The sequence below is a fragment of the Petaurus breviceps genome, unplaced genomic scaffold (genome assembly GCF_028583685.1).
Source record: "Petaurus breviceps papuanus isolate PSGF00001 unplaced genomic scaffold, PetGlider_PUasm1.0 90667, whole genome shotgun sequence".
NCBI classification, from domain to species: domain Eukaryota; kingdom Metazoa; phylum Chordata; class Mammalia; order Diprotodontia; family Petauridae; genus Petaurus; species Petaurus breviceps.
Window position 1 is genome coordinate 4903943 of NW_027187302.1, and position 25459 is coordinate 4929401.

At 40.4% G+C, this 25459-nt stretch overlaps 1 protein-coding gene across 1 annotated transcript in view; it reads left to right on the forward strand.

Annotated features, from left to right (window-relative positions):
- Positions 1-3012: 3012 nt before the first annotated feature.
- Positions 3013-25459, forward strand: part of CUNH6orf163 (chromosome unknown C6orf163 homolog) — a 32180-nt gene continuing 9733 nt past the window's right edge. The window contains exons 1-3 of the mRNA XM_069065161.1: positions 3013-3366; positions 12208-12302; positions 22440-22547. Of these exons, the coding sequence (XP_068921262.1) occupies positions 3219-3366; positions 12208-12302; positions 22440-22547 (351 nt within the window). The 5' untranslated portion in view covers positions 3013-3218. The remainder of the gene's footprint in view (positions 3367-12207; positions 12303-22439; positions 22548-25459) is intronic.

Below are 25459 nucleotides of genomic sequence, written 5' to 3' on the forward strand. Positions count from 1 at the left end.
TCACCAGTGGACAGTATTCACTCTGTCTGCAGGACAGTCTCCAGACCCCTGCAACAACAGCACTGTCCTTCACCAGTGGACAGTATTCACTCTCTGTCTGCAGGACAGTCTCAAGGCTTCTTAACCAAAAGCCAGGTTCCAGGACTTCTTCAACAACAGGACTGTCTTTCACCAGTGGACAAATCTGGCAAAACAACATCAAAACAGACAGACAAAGTACCAGCAAAACAGCCATGTCTTCTCAGTCCTTGGCAGCTCAGGGGGCAGGTCTCAAAAGTCCAGGGCAATTCAAAGCGGCCACCAGCAATTCTCTTAGTCTCTCTCTCTCCACGAGGTGCTGCTTCCAAAAAGATCTTCTGCCTCTCTCTTGTCTCTCCAAATCTACGTCACCAGCTCCTCCCAGTTCAGGACTTTCTTTTCACATCAACAAGCCCATCCCACAGGTGGGATTAACAAGCTCTGGGTTTTAACACAATCAATTTGAAAACCAAGCCTATACAGGGGAATCTTTAATTGCCATTACTATCACAGGACCCCATTTGGGATTTTCTTGGCAAATACTGGAGTGCTTCGCCATGTCCTCCAGCTCATTTTATAGATGAGGAAACTGAAAGGAGATTAAGGAACTTGGCCAGAGTCACACAGCTAATAAGTGTCTGAGGCCAGATTTGAACTCAGGAAAATGAGCCTTCTTGACTTCAGACCTGGCGCTCTATCCACTGAGCCACCTAGCTGTCCTTACTAAGGTTAGGGTAAACAGAAGAATAATTAATCCAAAGTGTTAGGGTGTTTTTAGAAAGAGGTGCAATATTATAGAACTTTTCATACTAGGTAAGGAAACTACTATTTACAAAGTGATAATTTGTCATAAAGCAGTTGTCACTGAACAAAGTGCAAGATTTCTTAAATTAATTTTTGAAATTAGAAGTATTGATGAGAACAAGTTTTCTTTTGTTTGTGTTTACTTAAGTAGTCCATACATAAAAATTTTCTCCCATTGGACCCTAGAATTTTTCATCTCCTTATATCCCAAATCTCATCATTTAGAGTTAAGTTTCAAGACTTAGAAAACAACTTCACTCTTTCTGAGGTCCAGCCCTTGTTATCCATTCTTCTCAAGTGTTAAAGAAAATTTTTTTCTCCCACTTTTTAAAATTTGTATCTCCTGCAGTTGTGGTAGTAACACATTTGTGCACTGTCATATTAAGTTTTTAGATAGTAAGGAGCCTTAATAATTGAGGTGATGATCTAGCAATTCTGACTCAAAAGCAAATGCTACTGGCTAAAAAAAGTGTCAATGAAAATGAAGAAGAGAGCAGTGAGGTAGGAAGGGATGAGAAGCTTAGGAGGCCTGGATTAGAGCCCTGGCTCAAGCTGTATACCCCAAGTCTGAAGCAGGCTCCTTAAATGCAAGATTATAGGAAGACTTCTAGCAAGAGACCATAGGACAGTTTTCACATTATGTATAAAATGTGAAGAGAACTTGTGCCCGTGTGGGTCTTGTCATCAACCTTTGCTTTGTGACTTTCTTCAAGTCACTTAACTTCTCTGAGCCTTAGTTTCCTCGTCTACAAAATGGTGAATAAATGAAATTTATACCACCTAGCTCACAGAACCGTTGTAAAAGAATAAAAAAACTGTGTGTGAAGTGCTTTGTAGCCATAAAGCTGTTATTCTCAGATCCTAAATGTTGCATACATAAGAGTAGATCTGTTTGGTAGCCTCCTTGCTGTTCCTGGGACGACCCTGCATTTCCTGTCTCTAGGCTTGTTCACTCACCATCCCTCATGACGAATTCTCTCTTCATTTCCGCCCTTTTTGATTCCCTGGCTTCCTTTAAGTCCCATCTAAAGTCCCACCTTGTATAGGAAGCCTTTCCTGGCCACTCCTAATGCTAGTGTCTTCCCTCTGTGGTTATCCCCAGTTTATGCTGTATATATCTTGATTACCTGTAGTCATCCTTGGGCCCCCATTAGGCTATGGGCTCCTTGACAGCAGCAGTTGTTTTTGCTTTTCTTTGTCTTAGCACAGTAGCAGGCATATAGTAGGTGCTTACTAAGTGTTTGTTTATAACACTGGCAATTAAGAGAGCGAAAACCAAGAAAGTATTTGACAAAAAAAAAATCTTCCTCAGTTGCTATACAGTTAATCTGTAACTAAAATCACACCACACCTTTCCCTCTCTGCTTTGTTGCTAGAGCCTTCCCCATAAGGTTTCTCCTTTACAATCCTGTTTATTTCATTTTATTCATTTAAAAACATCCTATCAGAGGAAGTCTATGATGCAAAAAAGGTTCAGAAACTTGCTTTAATCCTACGCCCTCATCCTGAAGACGAGGAATTCAGGATATGCCTTAAACTATTTACTAATAAAATCCCAAATAGAAGAAAAGAAATGGTAAGAATAAGAGCACTGGTTTTGGTATTTAGTGGCTTTGTGTTTTATCCTATCTAGTGACTATAGGTAAGAAAGACAGAAACAAGAAGAGAAAAGAAAGGCTTCCTTAAACCAGATGAAAAAAGGGAGAGAAGAAGATACAGGAGAAAGAAACAAAGAACTATCAGATGGTCAAGTCACTTTTATGTTATGTTTTGGTAGTTTGAACATATATATTTGTGTCATTATAATGAGTTTGTTAATTATATGACCTAGGAAACCAGACGTGATTATTTGGAGAACTGACTTCATTTTCCCTCTAAACTGTCGTGTTATTTCCCAAACAGTAGTTTTATCACTACATTACCAAGTCTTTCATTCACTCCTAATCTGATGTACTTCCTGCATCCCTGGACCTCTGTGAAATCAATTATTCAAATACCTTAAAACAAAGCATCTGGAACACTCTGAAATACTCCATAGTAATCTCTTTTGTCATTTATAGACACTTTTGTGAGCAAAGCTTGACCCTAGCAACAGTTGCTAAGTAAGTTGACAATTTATAGCTTCAAGTTTGAAGGTCAGCCTTCAGAAAACCCACTTTCTCAGCTTCATGCAATAAGGCCCTTCAGTTTTCCCAATGCTTTTACTTGTAGGGATTCCTCTAATTCATAATGGTGAATGATTTAATCTTCAAGCCATCCTCCAGACTTCACCTTGAAACAGTAAACCACCTACAGTCTGTTGAAAAGATTATTATCCTTCAAAATCCCTATTACTGCTTTTCCTAATCCTAGAATGAGAGTTTTAGCCACTCTACATTGTGAATGTTGCCTCAACCATGATTCGGAATCCAAATCTTGAAAACTTTGTTTGCTGTGCAGTATGTAATAAAATAATACCACCACCACCTTCTCAGGAAGCTTTCAAACGGATCTACGAATACAAACCATTTAAGACAAGGTTTTATACTCATAAGGATATACTAGGTAAGTGAGTTTATGATCTCCTCTAGTTGTACTAATATTTCATAGTGGCAGATGTAAGCCTTCCTGTCACCTTTGTCTGTCTCTTATGTTTGTTGATTAAAGTTGCATGATCATTCACTTGTGTGTCTTCCAACCATTCTTTTAGTTCAGATCTGTGACTTCACCAGTGTAGAGAATTCCCAGACTGGAAACTCTCTAGTGCTGCAGATTGACAACTTTAGTTTATGGAGTTTGCTTAGGGCTTTTGAGAGGGTAAGTGAATTGCTCAGGTTTACACAGCCACAGTCCATCAGAGGCAAGAGTTCCAGGTCATACTGACAAGACTTACTATGCCATAATATCTATTAGAATCTTCCAGCCATATAGAATTAAAATGCTTCTATGTAAAGTCTATAAGTAACCAGGGTAGGTAGAGGAGAGGAATTTCCACTAAAAGCAAGAACTAATATGATTCCTGGAGAAGAATTTTTCTCCTTTGCTGCTTCTTTGCAGTCAGTCAACAAGCATGCAGTCAGTATGCATGCTATGCTGTATATGTACATAGGTACATATCTAGGTACGTTACTTTCCAGGTCTCTTTCTTCATCTGCCTTCTCTTTCTGTTCTGTACTGATGGCATCTACTTCCATAGCTTCCGCTATCAATTCTGTGCAGTTCATAAGATAATTTGTTTGGAGCTGGATGAGACCTTAGAAATTATCTATTTTATCACCTATATTTTACAAATGAAGACAGTGAGACCCAGACAGGTGAATCACTTGTTCAAAGGGACATAGCCAAGATTCATACTCAATTCCTCTGACTCTAAAACCAATGTTCTTCATGCAGCACTGCAAAAGTTATGAAAATATTGTTCATCTACTCCAAAATCTTCGGTAGGAGGAGTCTACTGCTGTTGGAGGCAAGACCAGAATCTCTCATATGACACTGAAGCCCTCCATAATCTGGTTTCTTTTTTTAAATTATTTTTTTCATTGTCAAGTATTTTAATTTCTCTTCCTCCCACCTCTCTCCACCAATGTCGAAGTAAAGAAAGAAGGGAGTTGGGATGGGGGTGGGGAAACCTTATTTAAAAAAAAATTCATTGTCAAGCAAAACATCTCTTCATTGGCTATATAAAGAAAACTGTCTCATTCTGCATCGAGTTGTGATCACCTCAGGAGGTGGGCAGCATACTTCATATTGGTCTTCTGGATGGTGGGTATTCATTACACTTAATACTCAGAGCATAATTTGGTTTCAACTTTATCTTACAGTGGGAAAACAAAACAAAACATCAGACTTGAAGTCAGAAGACCAGCTTTTGAGTCAGAACTCTGCTTCTTATTAGCTGACCTTGGGCAAGTCAACCTCTCTCAGCTTCAGTTTCTTCATTTGCAAAATAGGGATGTTTGCTTTGCCTATGTCACAGAATTATTGTGGGGATAAAATGAGATATTATATCAAAGTGCTCTGTAACCATCAAATGTGCTGTAAGTTATTTCTGTTCCTGTGCTTCATATGTGCTATGTTGTAGCCATACCAGATCAGAGGATCATAGGGACCTTAGAAACCATCTACCGTGTTTCCCCGATAATAAGACAGTCTTATTATTTTTTTTGGACAGAAAATAAGCCCCAGAGGGCTTATTTTCAAGGGAGGTCTTATTTTAATGAACATTGACGGCAATTTTAATAAACAGGTAAATGTGAACAAAAAATGTACCTTTATTCAATAAGCAAATCACTGGGGAAGAACAGGATGGCGGTCACTGCTGCAGCTCTGATTGGATGCAGCTCGGAGCGCGGCATGCATTTCACGAGGGAAGGGGGGGACGGTGCATACAGAGCGCAGGGGATCATCTTCACTACAGTAGCAATCTCAATAGGGCTTATTTTCGGGGGAGGGCTTATTTTAGAGGAATCTTACACAGTAAGGGGAGGGCTTATTTTCGGGATAGGTCTTATTATCGGGGGAAACACGGTAATAGCCCATATCCATCATTTTACAGATGAAGGAACTAGGGCCCTGAGAAACTAAATGACTTAGCTACCCAAGCCTATATAAAATAAGTTATAGAATCAGGATTAGAATCCATATCCTCTGATTCAAATCCCAGTTCTTTTTCTTTTTTATGACTTTGCCTCTCAGATTACTTGTACTGTTGCATTGCATGACAATATCCCAATCAGTCAATAAACATAATTTATTAAGTGCCTATGTGCCGGCTGTGCTAACTGCTTTCCTGCATCCTTGTGCCTCCAACTGTAAATGCCCCCTTTCCCATTCTTGTCTTTTAAAATCCTAGCCACCTTTCTAACCCAGTTCAAATGTCACCTCTGTGAAATATTCCGCAATCCCCCTTGTAATCCAGGCAGGGAATATATTTGCATATTCCTTTCTTCATTCCTTTATCCCTAGGTTTTCCTGTCAGAAAAGCATTCCAAACTGACTTTGAGCCTTAGAAAATGCTTCCCTAAAGTAATCCCAAATGCTCCTTTGTACTTTTTTTTGTTATTACCCTTGTATCAACACTGTGTGACTAGATGTAGTTCCATTTCATTACTAGCACTCATGGTAGAGACTGTTTATTCAATTCCTTTCCCGCATACAGGCTAGGCTAGTTTTTCCATGAAGACTATCCTTGAGATTTGGTGGCTCAGGGGACTAAAGGTTCACCCTATTGACATAATTTCCTCATTGCCAGAGTACAAAACAACCATGAAGCACTGCATAACATTTTCTCTGAAGCCTGATTGGGAGATCCTGATGGGTAGCTTAGGCAGGGGAACTTTGTTCATCTGAATCAACTTAAGGTGTCCTGAAGCCCTATCTTGTTTAATATCCTTCTCTTACTGTGGCAAACTAAATCTCCTTTTATTAACTATTGAATGACCCTTACAAGTGTCTCATTTTATTCCTAAGGAAAGGGACTAAAACCTCAGACCGATGCTCTTTCACATGTGCCTGAGTAAGCAGTGACTCTCTGAGGTCAAATATCATCAAAGTCTGATTTCCAAGTGTGGTCTGGCCATTCCAGGGCACATTCTAGACTTATTGCCACTACCCATAGATAAAGAGGCATACAAGAGACCCCACTTCTCTTGGAAAACTCATAAACAGGAACAACTCTCTGACGCTCAAATTCCATGGAAAATATCCATCAGGTAATTTTTACTAACACACAAAAAAGTGCAGAAATAGAAACACAATACTACAGTGGATCTAGTGGTTCCCCTGGTTTTATGGCCCTATAGCTAGATCAGCTGTCTTCTAATGGTGCCTGATACTTCCTCTGACTTCTCCAGGGCAAATCAGATTTTTCTTAATTTGGACTAATCCTGATCACCAACACCAGTGGACATCTTGATATCAGTTAATCAATGAGTATTATTTGTTAAAGACCAAGTGTCGGGGATATAAATACAATTAAAAAATAAACAATCCCTTACAAAGAGCTTACATTTTAATGGAGGAGACAAGTATACATGTATAATTGTGTATGTACTGTTTCTGTGAAGTGCCTGGAAAACCCCTGGGCCTGAACTCTGCTGCCTGTTCTTCCAATGTTAACTGACTCTTCATTGTTATATCTGTGTAGGGGCAAGATCATCCCTGCCTCCTCTACAGCCAAATTCTTGCCAACAGAATGTTTATCTATGTTAAAGATAGGTCACCTTGGCAGTGTGACTTCCCTATCTTCTGTGGTTGACTTGCTGGAGCTACCAATGGGAAAAATAAATGGAAACACCTTTTAAAACCATATTTGTCAATTTCCAAAAGACTTTCAACTTTCTAGAGTCAATGGAATATGAAGAATTAACTATGATTCCTAACCTTATTTTACTTTCTACTTCCAAAACAGTGTTTCCCTATCCCTTTGTAAGAGAATGCCCTTTTTTTAGACTTTAGCAAAATTAAAGGTTATTAAAAATAAAAGGAGTTCTCAAGCTTTTTGGTGTCAGGATCCCATTATAGTCTTTAAGATTTATTGAGGACTTTCTCCCCCAAAGAACTTTTGTTTACATGAGTTGTATCCATTAATATTTACCATGTTAGAAATTATCAGTATTAAAAATTGTTATTGTTTGTCCTTCATACTTGAAGAGAATCAATGACAACATGATGTTGGAGTCAAGGTACAGTATGTTCAGCTATGGCTGATCAGTCCAGCGTGAGCTCAGAAGGCTCTTCCACAAGTTAGTCACAAATAGTCCATTTGAACATTTGGGATTGAGATATCTCTAAATTTACACATCTCATGTTTCCTTTGTGCTACTGCAATTCTGCTTTACTCACAAAGCATAGCACCTTCTTTGATGTGGGCATGCCATGCTGGGTGGTCCTGTGCCAAGAGTCTCCCATGTCTCATCATTGATTCTCAAGTTCTTCAAGGAAACCTTGAGAGTGTCCTTCTACTGCTTCTTATCTATGTGTGAACACTTACCTTGTGTCTTAGTATTAGAAATTGTTGTATCATTATTATTATTTTGAAAATGGCTTTTATCTCACCTCTACCCTTAAAGGGTCTTGGGGGAATGACATTTTGAGAACTGCTGCTCTAAGAGAAAAGATGGAGACAATGAAGTGTAAGGGTTAGGTCATTGCCTATGAAAAGACCTGTAGAGATAATAAACCTGCCCCAGGGCATAGATTGCCTGCTTACTACCCTTATCTCCAAGTATTTGCATGAGATCCAGTAGAAATCTAGAAATTTAACTGGACAGTCACCATAAGTTAGGATGAGGTCCCTTGACTGAGGGAACCCAGTTTTGAACCATGAATAACTTGATGAAAATGAAGGTTTCTAACACTTTCACCTCCTGCCTGTTAGATAATAAACCTCAGAGCCAAGACTCCATGGCAGTCAAATAGAAGTGGCTTTTGCCAAAGTTTGACAAAAGGTTTCTACCCTTTCTGAAAAGAGGACAGTACTCCAGCTAAAAGGAACACAAGCCCCCAGCTGAAACAGCAGAATAATCCCCAGCCCTGCCAGACGCTGCAGGTCATAGAGTATAGCTCTATGTCAAAGAGAGTCTAGCAGATAAAGCCATCCAGTACAGGTGCCATATTCTCTAATGAGTTAGCCTAGTGGCCAAGTAATTTACCCAGTCTAACCTGGCACTAAATTGACCTGTCCAGCTGAAAATCCTGTGCATTGTAAAGAGCCAGTCTAGTTGAGTAGTGGAGCAACCCATTTGTCACTGGCATGATGCCCCCACCTACCAGTGAATTTCATGAAGGCTCTAGAAAGAAGGACTTCAGTGTTCTACAATTTTGGATTTGTGGGTTGTGCTGGCCACAAAATTCTTCTATAAGTGTGTCTTACTACCACTGTACTTTAAATTTGTGCCTGCTCTCCTGTTCACCCCAAGACTTTTTGTGGGACAATATGCCTAGGTTTTTTTGGAAGGAAATGCTTTGTTGAATAAATATCTTTTCCAAGAACTAATTGAGTCTACTGGCTAATTGCTAGTAATGGGGAAAACCCACCAGTGGGGGCTTGTGAACTACAGTGTTAGGAATAATCAATCACTCACAAGATTATCTCTGAGACCCAAGGTGTAGTAGATGTCCTTCTGGGAACCTAACATACTATAATGCAAATACCAATTGGAAGAGTGAGTCCAGAGGGAGTGTAAAATAAGCATAATTTTATTTACTCTTTTGATGCTTTGGAGGTCATGTTGATACTTTACAAGTTATTCCAATGCAGTGCTCAATATTTCAAGGTCAGATAGCTAATGTGTACTCTTTATATGAGCTTCCCAAAGGGAAAAAATTAGTCACTTATGAGGTTTAATTAGATTCATAATTAGAATACCTTTAATGTCAAATCTAGGGTCTACACACTATCTTCATTATATGCTATAAAAATAATTTAAATTACTTTCATTTCACATGCTTGATCATGTTTCTTCCCAGTCAATCTTCAGTCATTTAGTTTTCCCACTGGGGCTGTTTAGTGTGTTGAAGAAAAGAATGAGGAGGTAGCACCACTGTCTTTTAAGTTAGAAGACACATTATATTTCTTCTGTTTGACCCCAAAGGTCAAAGAGTGATGAATGAAAGTTTGAAAGAAGTAAATTCAAGCTTGATGTAGCCAAAAAACTTTTGAAACAATTAAAACTATCCAAAAGTGGAATGGGCTTAACACACAAGTTCCCTCTCACTGGAGGTCTTCAAGCATGAAATGTTGAGTCAGCCACTTGTAGGGTATATTACAGAAGGGATTTTTATTTTGGCATTGGTTGGACTAAATGACTTCTGAGATCCCTTCCAGTTCAGAGATTCTGTGAACACCATCCTCCCAGTCCCTCAGGCTCACAACCTAGGAGTCACCCTGTGTTCCTCACTATCTCTCACCTCCCATATCTAATCTGTTGCTAAGCCCTGTTGATTTCACCTTTGCAACCTCTCTTGAATAAGTCTCCTTCTTTCCTGTGACACTGCCACCACCCTGGGGCAGGTCTTTATCACCTCATGTCTGGGTTATTTCCATAAGCCTGCCGATGGGTCTGGAGACTCAAGTCTCTCCCCACTCCATCATGCAATCCATCATGCATTCAGACATCAAAGCGATTTTGCTGAAGAGAAGATCTGATCATGTCACCCTCCTACTCAATAAATTCCAGTGGCTCCCTATCACCTCCAGAATCAAATACAAAATGCTCTGAGGTTCAAAGTCCTTCATAATCTAGCTTTCTCCTGTTTTCTTCTTAGACCTTGGTTCCTGCCATGAACTCTTCAATCCAGAGACACTGACCTCCTGGCTGTTCCATGAACAAGATACTCTTAACTCTCCGCCCTGGGCATTTTCTCTGACTGTTCCTCATGCCTAGAATGCTCTCTCTATTCATCTCTTCCTACTGGCTTCCCCAGCTTCCTTTTAAGTCCTATTTAAAATCCCATCTTTTACTGGCAGCCTTTCCCAACCTTTCTTAATGATAGTGCTTTCTCTATTTATCCTATTTTTGCTTGTTTGTATGTACTTTTTTTGTTTATTATCTTTCCTATTAGATTGTGAGCTCCTTGAGGCCCTCTTTTGCCTCTTTTTGTGTCCCCTACTTTTATGTCTCTTGCGTATAAGCACTAAAGCTTATTTACTGACTGACTGAACACTATACTAAGCAAATGAATATGAACATCAGCCCTGTTTCCAACCAGCCCCCATGGCCATCATCCAAGGAAGCAATCTCTATGGCAGAAAGGCCCACCATTTCTGCTACCACCAATTCCAACTGCTAGCCAACTGCCACCATCAAGTGGGGAAACCAAAACTGAGACAAGTGACTTGCTTGGGGTCTGACACCAGATTTGAACTCATGGAGATAAGTCTTCCTGACTCCAGGCCCAGCTCTCTATCCACTTCACTACCTATGACTGCTACATTGCTGATATGATTGATGTTTGTGATACTTGTTCACAGATATTCAAGTGTGCCCATATGTAAGTTTCAGAGACTAAAAGTGCTTTACTGAGGGAAAGATGCAATCTCCTCTGAATTCTTCCTCAAGAGGATCAGAAGAGAAGGAGGGGACAAGCCTTTGAATGTTGACATGTCCACCAAGCTTCACTTGCCTAGAGAGAAGGCAAAAAGATCAAAGGGCCTGGAGATAGAAATGATATAGGATGATGGCCTCTGCTAATCTGGGAGGAGTAAAAGGTGAACATGAGGAATTTGGGGTATAGGAGGAGTCTCTCTCCATGACTTTGCCTTCCACTTGGACAATAGCCAATAGTGAAGATCAAGGAATCTTATATACAGTCACTCCTGAAAGTGGTGAAAGGGTAGAATTATCAGTCCTGCCTGTGACACAACAGTGAGCAAGGAAAAAGTCAAGGAGTTGTCCTATTTCCTGTTTTTCCCCACTGACTGGGAATTGATCTTGAGGAGGCCATAAATAGAAGAATCTTGGGGTAAGATTGCTGTTTTGTGTGGGAGTACCCAAATAATGTACATGGAACTCCTAGATATAGGGCTACCTAAGATTGGAGGAAGGCAGCTAGGTGATGCAGTGGATAGAATGCTGGGCGTACAAGCAGGAAGACTCATCTTCTTGAGTTCAAATCTGGTCTCAGACACTTACCAGCCATGTGATCCTGAGCAAGTCACTTAACCCTATTGACCTGTTTCCTTATCGGTAAAATTAGCTGAAGAAAATGGCAAATGGCTCCAGTATCTTTGCCAAGAAAATCCCAAATGGGGTCATGAAGAATTGGACACAAATAAACAACACCAAAGTACTAGAACTTTTTGGATTTTAGATACTTTTAAAATGGATGTAATAATGCTTACCTCACAGGACTTCTACGAATATGAGATGAAATCATGGATGTGAAAATGCTTTATCAGGTCAGAAGCGCTCCTCAAGCATGAAGTAGTGCAGTAATACTAGCCCTCTTTTCTACTGAACCCCACAACTGAAGGCACTGAATTCATGCAAGTACATGTGGAGGAATTTTCAGTGTGACAATCCCCTCCAACAAAGCAAATCTGCAGCTATGTAATTTTCAGTCTTGAAGACTTGACTGGGACACTTAGAGGTTAACTAACTTACCCAGTCACATAGCATGTGTCGTCACAAGGAGTACTTGAACCCAGATCTTGAATAAATTACACCATGCTGCTGCTTACTCCTTTTAGGTGCATCCCTACAATGGATTGTCAGGAAACTTTCTTCAAATCAAAATAAGTCATAATTGGGTTTTGTTCATTCAATTCCCCAGCCAAATGTTTATTAAGCACCATCTATGTGCAAAGCCTTGTGGTAGGTTCTGAATGCAGAGTACAAAGGTGGTCAAAAGATAAACAAAAGGCTAACTTTAGATGCTTACTGTAATTTTCATTCAAATATGCAGATATTGGGATTGAGATTCATCAAAAAGAAGAAAAAATTCATCATGGGAAAGTGGAAGAACTTGTTAAAGTGGCACAAGAAGAAGTGTGGGCAAAGGTAAAAGATATTGAAATCTATTTAAAATGGTTATTTTACAAAGGCTTACACCAAGATTGCTGTCTTGTCTCTTATGTTCTACTCAAAAGTATACCATATAATTCTGGAAAATGTCTTTGTTTGAAATTGTGCGTGCATGTATGTGTGTGTGCACATGCATGCAAGAAAAATACCTCAAGGGACACAACTGTTCTGTATTGCTTGAGTCTCTTTTTTGGCAAACTTCCCATCATCCTCCATGCCTACCCCATGACTTACACTTCATTCTGGTGGGAATCATGGGGCTATACCAAGCAATTTGGAGTCTTCCCAAACCTCAGGAATTTTCTTTAAAAAATCAGTGACTGGGGCAGAGGCAAGATGGCGGAGTAGAAGCACAACCTCCCCACGGCTCCAGCTTCCACCTTCCCCAATCCAGGTAAAAAGGGGACTTTAAACAAACTTTGGAGCTGCAGAACCCACAAAATGACACAGAGAAGCTAACCTCCTGCTGAGTACAGCAGCAGGCCGGCAGGAAGCCAGGACAGTGCAATGGGAGCTGAGCCCAGCCCCACCCCAATGCTTTGGCCCCAGGGCAGGCCTGACCAGCTGCTGAGGGACTCCAGATCAGCAGCAGCTGTGCGCTTTTCCAAATTTATCAACACATAGATGCGAAGGACAAAGTGAGAGGTCAGTGCAGTCTGGATTTTGGGTCCCAGTAAGTGGGAGTACCCCCGGGGGGGGCGAGAAGCCGCTGAGATGCCAGACAGCCAGCCAGCACTGCGAGGCAGCTTCAGATCCTGGCCTGCAGAGTATAGGGGGACCAAGTGAACAGTCTGAGGGGTAATCAATTCTTGCTTTAACCTGCTTGGATATGGATTGCTGTCTAGGGTGGAGGTCCTGGGGTGTGTGTCCAGCTTGCCAGAGTGTGTGGAGACCTCAGAGAGGGCACCCATCTAATACTTCCGGCAACAGAGAAAACCCCAGTGTTTGGGATGAAAGCTCCCCTGTCTGGTGGTAGAGTCCTACTGTGGCAAAAAGCCCAGGGGTCAAGTGACTGAGGGACGACATGACCAGGCAACGGAAAAAAAGCAGACAGAAGAGTCCAATATTAGACTCCTATTTTGGGGATAAAAAGGAGCAAAGCATGGAACAGGAGAAAGACAGTGAAGTCGGAACTCCTGCACCAAAAGCTTCAAAGGAAAATACGAGCTGGTTAGAGGCCATAGAGGACCTTAAGAAGCAGATAAGAGAAGTGGAGAAAAATTGGGAAGAGAAATGAGAACAATGCAAGAAAATTACAAACTGAGAGTCAACAGCCTGTCTGAGGAAAATAACACTTTAAAAAACAGACTGACTCAAATGGCAAAAGAGGCTCAAAAAGGCAATGAGGAGAAGAATGCCTTAAAAAGATGAATTTGCCAGATGGAAAAAGAATCTCAAAAGCTCACTGAGAAGAATCATTGCTTCAGAATTAGATTGGAGCAAATGGAAGCTAATGACTTTATGAGAAATCAAGATACTGTTAAACAGATCCAGACAAACGGAAGAATAGAAGGCAATGTGAAATATCTCATGGGAAAAACCGCTGACCTGGAAAATAGATCCAGGAGAGATAATTTAAAAATTATTGGACTACCTGAAAGCCATGACCAAAGTAAGAACCTAGAAATCATCCTCCAGGAAGTTCTCAAAGAAAACTGCCTTGATGTTTTAGTACCAGAGGGCAAAATAGAGGTTGAAAGAATCCACTGATCACCTCCTGAAAAAGATCCCAAAAAGAAAACTCCTAGGAATATTATAGCCAGGTTCTGGAATTCCCAGATTAAGGAAAGAATATTACAAGCAGCCAGGAAGAAACAATTTGAATATTGTGGAAACACAATCAGGGTAACAGGATCTGTCAGCTTCTACACTGAGGGATCAAAGGGTTTGGAATATGATATTCTGGAGGTCAAAGGAGCTGGGATTAAAACCAAGAGTCACTTACCCAGCAAAACTGAGTATCATGTTTCAGGGGAAAATATGGTCATTCAGTGGAATAGAGGACTTTCATGCATTCTTGCTGAAAAAAACAGAGTTGAATAGAAAATTTGACATTCAGATACAAGAAGCAAGAAAAGCATGAGAAGGTAAACAAGGAAAAGAAATCACAAGGAACTTATAAAAGTAGAACTATTAACATTCCTACATGGAAAAACAATAATTGCAACCTATGAAACTTTTCTCAGTAGTTGAAGGGATTAGAAATATATATACATATATATATATATATATATGTCTATTTATGAGGGTATAGGGGCATATCAATACATATGTGAATGTGTGTATATATGTTTACAGGTATACATAGAGGGCACAAGACCAATTTGACAGGAAGGGATGATACTTAAAAGGTTAAATTAAGAGGTGAGAGGAATATAATGAGAGGAGAGGGGGAGAGACAGATTGGGGTAAACTATCTCATACAGAAGAAGCAAGGGAAAATGGTTACAATGGAGGGGAAGAATCGGAAGGCAACAGGGAATGGGTCAACCTTATTCCCATTGAATTTGGCTTGAAGAGGGAATGAAATACACCCTAAACAGGGCATCTCACCCTCCAGGAGAGTAGGGGGGAAGGGGATCAGAGGGGAGATGATGGAAGGGAGGGCAGGCTTGGGAGGGAGGGAAGTTGGAAGCACCCACTTTTGAAAAGGGACGGGATCAAAGTAGAGAATAGAACAAGTGGGAGGTGGGATAGGAGGGAGGGATATATAGTCAATCTTTTACAATATATCTACTATGTTATTGTTTTGCATTAGCCACACATATACAACCTATACTGAACTGCTTATCTTCTCAGTAAGGGTGGGTGACAAGGGTGGAAGGGAATGAATCTGGAATTGAAAGTTTTAAAATCAAATATTCAAATATATATGTATATATATGTGTGTGTGTATATATATATATATATATATATATATATACTATTATTAATACCATCTTACATGTAATTGGGAAATAAGATATACAGGCACTGGGGCATAGAGATCCACTGGAAAAGTCAAAAGGGGTATGGGAGAAAGCACATTGGAGGAGGGGATATCCTGTGGGACTGCTATTTTGGGGCAGTGGGTAGGGGGAAAACGGGGAGAAAATTTGTAACTCAAAATCTGGCAGAAACGAATGATGTGGGGGAGGCCAGGTAGCACAGCGAGTAAGAGCACCGGCTCCAGTGTTGAGATAGACCTGGAGATCGAATCCCAGGCTCAGACACTTAGCAACCACCCAGAAACACCTGGCCGTGTAACCTTGAGCAAGTTACTTAACCCCAATTGCTTAGAGGCGGCCAGGTGGCTCAGAGAGTAAGAGCACCGGCTCCAGTGTTGGAACGGCTCCAGTGTTGGGACGACCTGGAGATCTAATCCCGGGCTCAGACACTCAGCACCACACCCAGAAATAACTGGCCATGTAACCTTGAGCAAATTACTTAACCCTGATTGCTCAGTAAAAAAAACAAAAAACAAACAAACAAAAAAAAAACGAATGATGTAAATCAGAAGTTAATAAAGCATTAAAAAAAAAAAAAACCAGTGACTGGACCATTCTGGAGACACACAGTCCTTCCTGAAAGTGTTCCTTCCCCACTCCAATTATGTTGACTTGTAGATATGCAAGTTGACTCACTGAGTGGTTGCAAAGATGAGCAAATAGACAGGTTTGAGATGGTGTCATGGAGTGCTGGACTTGGCATCAGGAAGATCCTGCCGTACTTGCTAACTAACATTGTTGTCCTGGGAAGATCCTTTTATGTCTCTCAGCCTCAGTTTTCTCATCTATAAAATGGGGGTAATGATAGCACAGACACAACAATAATGAAAGCATCTGCCTCACTGAGTTGTTGAGGAGGTCCAATAAGATAATATATGTGATGTGCTTTTTGAGCCTTAAAGTGCTTCATGAATGCTAGTTATTATTAGACTAGAGCACATCATAAAGAAGGCTGACGTTATAAAACAGGCATGAACGCTCTTTCATTTCTTCATTTATAAAATGAGGATAAGAAGAAACATGTTCTAATGGACAGACATGTGGCTTCAGAGAAAGGAATGACAGTAATAGCTAAAATTTAGATGATGCTATAAGGTTTGCAAAAAGCTTTACAAATATTTTATTCTCCCAATAATCCTGGGAGGCAGGTACTGTTATTTTCCCTATTTCATAGATGAGGAAACTGAGACCTGCAGAGGTTAGGTGATTTGCTCAAAGTTACACAGCTACTAAGTGTCTGAGGCTGCATTTGAATTCTGGTCTTCTTGCCTCTAATCTCAGTGCTCTATCCACTGCTCTGATCTTTTTTTTTTCTTTTTGGAGGGGGGAAGGCAGGGCAATTGGGGTTAAGTGACTTGCCCAAGATCCCACAGCTAGTAAGTGTTAAGTGTCTGAAGTCAGATTTGAATTCAGATACTCCTGACTCCATGGCCGGTGCTCTATTCACTGCACCACCTAGCTGCCCCTACTACACTGCTATTATACATGCCATCTGTTAAACCCCACCTCTGGTACCTGGTACCTGACTGACTTGGGCAAGTCTTTGAACCATTTATTGTTCCAAGCAACTCTCTTAAGAATATCAGTTGCAGAATAATTGTCAATCTACTTTGGTAAAGGAAGTTACACATTAGGAACTCCCCGTTATCAAGGAAATCACATGGAGGTTATACTATAGAATTGTCTTGAGGACAGAGGCTCAGTGAAGGATTTGTCAATGTACAAGAGAAGTAAATGGCAGAAGATTATAATATCTGTCATAGAATTGAGATCTGGAAAGACCACAGGGATGCTATGGTCCAGCCCTAAATAAAGAAGGCGAAGTTTGGGTGTGGGTGAATGTATTTCTCCATGGGAGAAAGCCATACTGACGACCTGATATGGATAAATGTAATTCTGAGTCAATCAATCATAAGGTGATACCCTTCTAGCTATAGCCTTGGGTTAGATGTTTATGTAAGAAAAAAGTATTGGAATAGGAAACCCCTTGTAGGCTTTTCAGTAGCTAACATATTTTGGTCAATTGAAAGAAAATTTGGAAGCAACAAAGAAATAATGAGTGCAAGCATCTATAATGATAACTGACATTTATATAGTACTCTAAGGTTTACAAAGCACTCTATTTACATCATCTCATTTGAGCCTTATAACAACCCTTTGAATTAATAATAATAGTAATAATAACCGCATTTTATATAGCACTTAAAGGTCACTTTATGCATATTATTTCATTTGATGCTCTCAAAAAGCCTGTGAGGTAGGTGCTATGATTACACCCATTTTACAGTTGCAGACACTGAGGCAGACAGAGATTAAGTGACTTGCCTAAGATCACACAAGAAATAAATGACACATATAGAATTTTTTTTTGGATTTTCAAATGCTTTATTGACTTCTGATTTACATCACTCATTTCCACCAGATTTTGAGTTACAAATTTTCTCCCCGTTTTCCCCCTACCCACCGCCCACAGGATATAGCAGTCCCACAGGATGTCCGTTCCTCCAATCTGCTCTCTCCCATATTTTCTCCCATACCCCTTTCTACTTTTCCAGTGGGGCATGGTGGATCTCTACGCCCCAGTGCCTGTATGTCTTATTTCCCAATTACATGTAAAATAGTATTAATAATAGTATATATATATATATATATATATATATATATATATATTTAAACATTTGATTTTAAAGCTTTGAATTAAAGATTCATTCCCTTCCTCCCTTGTCACTCACCCTTACTGGGAAGATAAGCAGTTCAGTATAGGTTGTACATGTGTAGCTAATGCAAAACAATAACATAGTAGATATATTGTAAAAGACTGACTATATATCCCTCCCTCCTATCCCACCTCCCATTTGTTCCATTCTCTACTTTGATCCTGTCCCTTTTCAGAAGTGGATGCTTCCAACTCCCCTCCCCCTCAGCCTGTCCTCCCTTCCTTCCATCATCTCCCCTCTGATCCCCTTCCCCCTACTCTCCTATAGGGTGAGATACCCTATTTAGTGTATATTTCATTCCCTCCCCAAGCCAAATTCAATGAGAATAAGGTTGACCCATTCCCTTTTAAAAGGCCTTCTTATTCTTCCCTTCCATTGTAACCATTTTCCCTTGCCTCTTCTTTATGAGATAGTTTACCCCATTCTGTCTCTCCCCATCTCCTCTCATTATATTCCTCTCTCACCTCTTAATTTCACCTTTTAAGTATCATCCCTTCCTGTTAAATTGGTCCTGTGCCCTCTATCTATGTATAACTGTAAACATATATATACACATTCACATATGTATTCATATGCTCAAATACCCTCATATATAGACATATATATATATATTCCCTTCAACTATTTTCATACTGACAAGAGTTTCATCAGTTACCATTATTGTTTTTCCATGTAGGAATATTAATAGTTCAACTTTGATAAGTTCCTTATGATTTCTTTTCCCTGTTTACCTGCTCATGCTTCTCTTGCTTCTTGTATCTGAATGTCAAATTTTCTATTCGACTCTGTTTTTTTCAGCAAGAATGCTTGAAAGTCCTCTATTCCACTGAATGACCATATTTTCCCCTGAAACATGATACTCAGTTTTGCTGGGTAGGTGATTCTTAGTTTTAATCCCAGCTCCTTTGACCTCCAGAATATCATATTCCAAGCCTTTGGATTCCTCAGTGTAGAAGCTGACAGATCCTGTTACCCTGATTGTGTTTCCACAATATTCAAATTGTTTCTTCCTGGCTGCTTGTAATATTCTCTCCTTAATCTGGGAAATTCCGGAACTTGGCTATAATATTCCTAGGAGGTTTCTTTTGGGGATCTTTTTCAGAAGGTGATGGGTGGATTCTTTTAACCTCTATTTTGCCCTCTGGTTCTAAGACATCAAGGCAGTTTTCTTTGAGAACTTCCTGGAGGATGATTTCTAGGTTCTTACTTTGATCATGGCTTTCAGGTAGTCCAATAATTTTTAAATTATCTCTCCTGGATCTACTTTCCAAGTCAGTGGTTTTTCCCATGAGATATTTCACATTGCCTTCTATTCTTCCATTTGTCTGGATCTGTTTAACAGCATCTTGATTTCTCATAAAGTCATTAGCTTCCATTTGCTCCAATCTAATTCTGAAGCAATGATTCTTCTCAGTGAGCTTTTGAGATTCTTTTTCCATCTGGCAAATTCATCTTTTTAAGGCATTCTTCTCCTCATTGCCTTTTTGAGCCTCTTTTGCCATTTGAGTCAGTCTGTTTTTTAAAGTGTTATTTTCCTCAGACAGGCTGTTGACTCTCAGTTTGTAATTTTCTTGCATTGTTCTCATTTCTCTTCCCAATTTTTCTCCACTTCTCTTATCTGCTTCTTAAGGTCCTCTATGGCCTCTAACCAGCTCGTATTTTCCTTTGAAGCTTTTGGTGCAGGAGTTCCGACTTCACTGTCTTTCTCCTGTTCCATGCTTTGCTCCTTTTTATCCCCAAAATAGGAGTCTAATATTGGACTCTTCTGTCTGCTTTTTTTCCGTTGCCTGGTCATGTCGTCCCTCAGTCACTTGACCCCTGGGCTTTTTGCTACAGTAGGACTCTGCCACCAGACAGGGGAGCTTTCATCCCAAACACTGGGGTTTTCTCTGTTGCCAGAAGTATTAGGTGTGTGCCCTCTCTGAGGTCTCCACACACTCTGGCAAGCTGGACACACACCCCAGGACCTCCACCCTAGACAGCAATCCAGATCCAAGCAGGTTTTAAAGCAAGAATTGATTACCCCTCAGACTGTTCACTTGGTCCCCCTACACTCTGCAGGCCAGGAGCTGAAGCTGCCATGTGGTGCTCGCTGGCTGTGCCGGCATCTCAGCAGCTTCTCGCTCCAGGGGCAAAGGTCATGCACTCCCACTTACTGGGACCCAAAGTGCAGACTGCACTGACTTCTCACTTTGTCCTTTGCATCTATCTGTTGATAATTCTGGAAACGGCCACAGCTGCTGCTGATCTGGAGTCCCTCCAGCCAGTGGCTAGTCAGGCCTGCCCTGGGGCTCAGCTCCCAGAGTGCTGCGCTGGCTGATACCTGCCAGCCTGCCAGGCTGTCCTCAGCAGGAGGTTAGCTTCTCTGTGTCATTTTGTGTGTTCTGCGGCTCCAAAGTTTGTTTAAAGTCCCCTTTTTACATTTATTGGGGAAGGTGGAAGCTGGAGTTTGGAGGTTGTGCTTCTACTCTGCCATCTTGACTCTGCCCCCCGACACATATAGAATTTGGACTTCTTGACTTTAAATTCAGTATTTTATTCACTCTACATATAAATATTATCATTCTTGTTTTATACATGAATAAATGGAGTCTGAGAGGTTAAATGACTTGTCCAGGGTTACTTACTATCTGGTAGGATCTGACTTTCTACATTATGTTGTACTGCCTCATAATGTACAGCTTTAAACTTTAATAGCTAATCAAACTATTGATTTAATACTTATTTTATAGCTTCGTAAACCAATCCAATCAACTTGGGAGGACATGTGGTGGCATAGAAAAAGTGGATCAGAGGCCACCTGGCTTCCAGGCCTGCATCTGACCCTTATGAGTAGGGAGACCTTGGACAAATTATTTCATTCCTCTGGGGCCTCAGTTTACCCATCTGTAAAATTAAAGGATTGGGATAAAATATCTTTCAAATGTAGTACTCTGTAATTCTAATTTATTTTCATGATATGCAATGGAGTATAGTTATTGTGCTATAGCAAATCAAAGATAATATGTGGCATATGATTGCCACTGAGGATGTTGATATCCAGTCTGAAGTTGTATGGCATCCATGCTGATGCTCATGGTTTTCAATTTGGGGGAGGAACTATAAGATCTACTTTCAAGGTTTACTGTTCTACCTTAGGGTGCAATAACGCACCACTAACAGAGGTCCTAATGCATCCTCTTTCAGCCTTGAACATCCAGAGCTTCTGGAGGTGAAGGAACCTAGATAAAGAATGGAAGAAATGACCAGGATCAGTATTCAACCAATCAACAAGCTCCTCCCTTGTGCCAGACTTTGAGCTAGGCAATAGAGAATCAAACACAAAAAAATGAAACCCTCCCTGAAACCATCTCAGGAAACTTACATTAAATGAAGGATAATAGGTCCCAATGATTTATGGAAGGGCTGGCATCCCCTGGTCTAGAAGAGCCTGTCCCCCAAGCCCTGGGGAATGGCCATTCTTAGAGGGAGAAGTGACTGCTGCCACCTAGAACATATTTTAGCTAAGGAATGAGCCCTTTAGGAACCAGGTGCCCAGTAGAAGAGACTAAGGCCACTACAGGAATATCTAGTTAGAACTTAGAAAACCAGATAGAAGGGAAGTGGCAGTAAAAATATTTGACAATTTGAATAAGAGCACATTGATGTTAATGGAGTGTAAAATTGGAGAGGATTTAGAGTTGTAGGAACTGGTTTTGAACCCCAATTGTGATACTTGCTACCTGGCCTTGGGCCAGAATTGACTGTCTTGATCTTGGTTTTGTTTTGGTTTTTATCTGTAGAGTGAGAACATTGGACTGGATTAATATTTTAAGCTCCTTTCCATCTCTGTGTCCTGGGACCCATTATAGTAGAATGGAAAGAGTTACATATTTGAAGTGAGAGGACTTGAGTTGAAATTCTGATGCTATTTTCAACCCCTGAGACCTTGAGTAATTTGGTACTTTGAGACTCAGTTTCCTTATCTGTAAAATGGGGGAGTTTATTGATCTTCAAGCTACTTTCTGGCTATAAACCTATGATCGTTTGATTTATGATGCTTTCGCGACCCACATCAAACAGAATAAAGAAGCCTGAGAAGGACTGACTGAAGAAACTGGACAGCTCCTCCCTTCTTCCTCAGCAGGCTCTTCCTGCACTGGACTGTGTACTGAGAATAGACTGATGGCCTGCCCCCAGTTTATAACAACCTTCTTTCTCTGGTGAAGGCTGTGTGCAAAGTCAGTCACTAGAGGGAGGTAGAGTCCACAAAGTAAGTAGGTGTGTCACTTTCTTTGCTAATGGTCAGTAAATTTGGATTTTGCTGCTCCACTCCTCAGGGTAATGGCAAGTTGACTTTGCCACTTCTCAGAATAAGTTAATAGATTTTCTCACATTGAATGTCTTTCTCTCTCTCTTTTTTTTAAAAGGCTGAGGTCATGACAGAGGAGGAAGTGAAAAAAGCTGTCAAGAAAGCCCATGCTAAACACCTGGAGGAAATAAAAACTTTAAAGGAAGAACATGAAAATGAATTGAAGGTTTGCACGGACTTGTTTGGTATAAATGTAAACTCACTTAGGGATGAAACAGATTCATACGGGAGGTGGCGAGGTGTAAAGTTAAAGGGATTTAAGATCTTCCCCACCCATTAATAGGCCTCAGGTGCAGCCCATTAAGGAAAGCTTGCTTAGGGAAGGCTTGCTTGTAGGAAGGCTTTCACACCTTCTGCTAATTTCTAATTAGGCAGTGAGTCACAAAGGTTGTGCTGCCTTCTGGTTCAGAGAAGTGAGTATGGTCTTTATTTCTCTGCTTGTATTTTCTCTGAAGTTCGGGGTGCTGATTTTTCCCCTGAACTGTCTAATGTAATTAAAAAAAGACTGTCCACCCCTTAAACAGCTATCTTTCCAGAACAGAAGATCCAAGAATCTGTGCTAGTAGTCATCCTAGGTATGCCAGTGTGGTTGCCCCTAGAGGAGGGACCACGGGATCACAGAAGTTTCAAATAGGAGGAAAGGGGAAAGCCCTTTTCTGAGTCCCATAGGAAACAGCTATATGGTGGTGGGAAGACCATATCCACCTCTTGGGGTCCCTCCCTGTTTTTCCCTTCAAGGTGGGTCACCATGCTAAAAGGGAAGATGGAGCCATGGAGTTCCACAGGGTAGACATGGCAAATTTTAGGCCAAGGTATAGATAGCACTTAAACATTTCCTGCTATGGAGGCAACCAGGCACCACAAAGGAAGGTAACTCTTAGACCCATTCCTGAACTAAGAAACCAAAAAGTGAGATTGGTAGACTTCCAAGAAGAAGCCCAGCCTACTGATTGTCTCTGGCTTCAGAAAATCTGCTCTGAGAAATAGGCTTCGAATCAGCTATTTTGTTTTTCTTCCCAGGAGAGACTGATACTGTAACAATAGCAACAACAACACAACAATAATAATATAATGATAGCTAGCTGTGTAAAGCACTTTGAGGTTTACAAAGCCTTTTACATATGTTATTTCATCTGATCACAATATTTACAACCTTGTGAGGTAGATGTTATTATCATGCTCCATTTCACAGATGAGGACACTGAGGCTGAGACAGATAAAGTGACTTGCCCACAGTCAATCAGCTTGTGTCTGAGGGATGATTTCAACACAGGTCCTAATTCAATACAGGAAGTAATTGGGGAAATTGGGCTCAAAGTTTAGGTTCTACTTGGGGAATGTGGTATATGGCCCTATGGTTGTAAGATTATAGGGTTGGGTTTTTAAAAGAAGATCCATTGTAGTAAGAGTAGGGAGCAGAATTCCAGTATAAGTGGGCCAAAGGGCAGGGGGGCAGGGAGGGATGTTGCTCTAGGCCTTGTTATCAGAAGGTAGGCAGTTCTGCAAAGATAATGAATGGGATGGTGAGGAACTGGGGAAATGGGAGGGTAGGCACTGATTTCTTTCATATCTGCTCAAATGTATGTTGGAACCAACCTGACAATCTCAAATTCTAATAGGTCATGAGGGTTCTCAAAGCATTAGAGGAGAGAAGAGTAGATACTAGATTTTCCTTTGCCATTTTGCTGGTCAGCATTGTAGAGACTGTGTTATCTAGAAACTTGATGTAGCCAGGAAAAAAAGAGACCTTGTTCTTTTGTTTAAAGAGATTATATTTGCAAAAAAGTAGGTGGTGCAGTGGGAAAATCTCTGTACTTGGAATCAGAAAATCTGGCTAATTCTACTAGAAAGCTGGTTCTGATACATGCTTGCTGTTAGAGTTCTCTGAAATTTACTTTCCCCAGCTATAAAATGAGAAAGCAAGAGCTGTCTTGCTGCTCCAGAAGACTATCATTAGGAATGTGTTTGCAACGTACTATATAAATGAGAGAGATTAATAACATGTGAATGCTTGAGAAAAGAATCTTGCACCTACAGTGTTCTCTTTGCATGACTGCATAGATACACTTGGACTTGAGGGCTGGGTATTTATTTTTCAAACTAATTTATGTTTCCCAATAACTGTTTGGTTTTTATTTTTGCTTTCGTTTACTCTTTTTACATTACAAGGTTTTCCTTCCTTTTACTCTGTGACCACTACTCAGGGTTGCATTTAACTGTGGAGCATCAACAATAGAATTATTTTCCAATGCTGACTGATAACTTAGCATAAGGAAGTGAAAAGAGTGACTGCAGTTAGGGTACCTTGATGAGAGTAGCCAGATTGGCTTTTGCCTTCTAGTTGTTTGGGCAAGTGACTAAAACATTCAAAGTCTCAGTTAGCAAATCTACAAAGTGGGGGTATCTACCAACCTTGAAGCAATGTCCAGAGGAGCAAATGAGATACCGTATGTGAACATGCTTTGAAAGTATGGGACATTCTGAAGACATTGAGTGGTTCTGTAATTCACAGAAACGAATTTCTGAGATAAGGTAGCCATCACTGTATAGGTTGGTTATATTTAGGAGCTTCTACCTTCAGTATTATCTAGATGAACTCAGATCAAGGACTGCTTTTACCTTGGGGAAAATGGGAACTATTACAAATCTAAGCTCAACTTGTATCATGAAATAACACAATCCTTCAAGTTCTAAGATTTGTTCATTTGTTAAGATGGTCCATATTATTTAAGAAGCCAAACTTCACTCTGTAGGTATCAAGGATCCCAATAGTAAAGCCTGTCACCTCGAGATCTTTATGACTCATAGTTATACCTGCTTTTACTTATCATACCCCACATCTTTAGCACCAAGATATAGGTTTGTAGCCCCTGGGGACTCTCTTAAATAATAGTGAGTATTTATAATACTACCTTCTTTGTGCCAGGCACTGTGCTAAGTGCTTTACATATATCTGATTTGATCTTCATAATAAACCCTTGAGGTAGGTGCTGTTATTATCTTCTATTTTACAGTTGAGGAAACTGAGGCCAATTAAGGTAAATAACTTGCCCAAAGTCATACAACTAACACATGAAG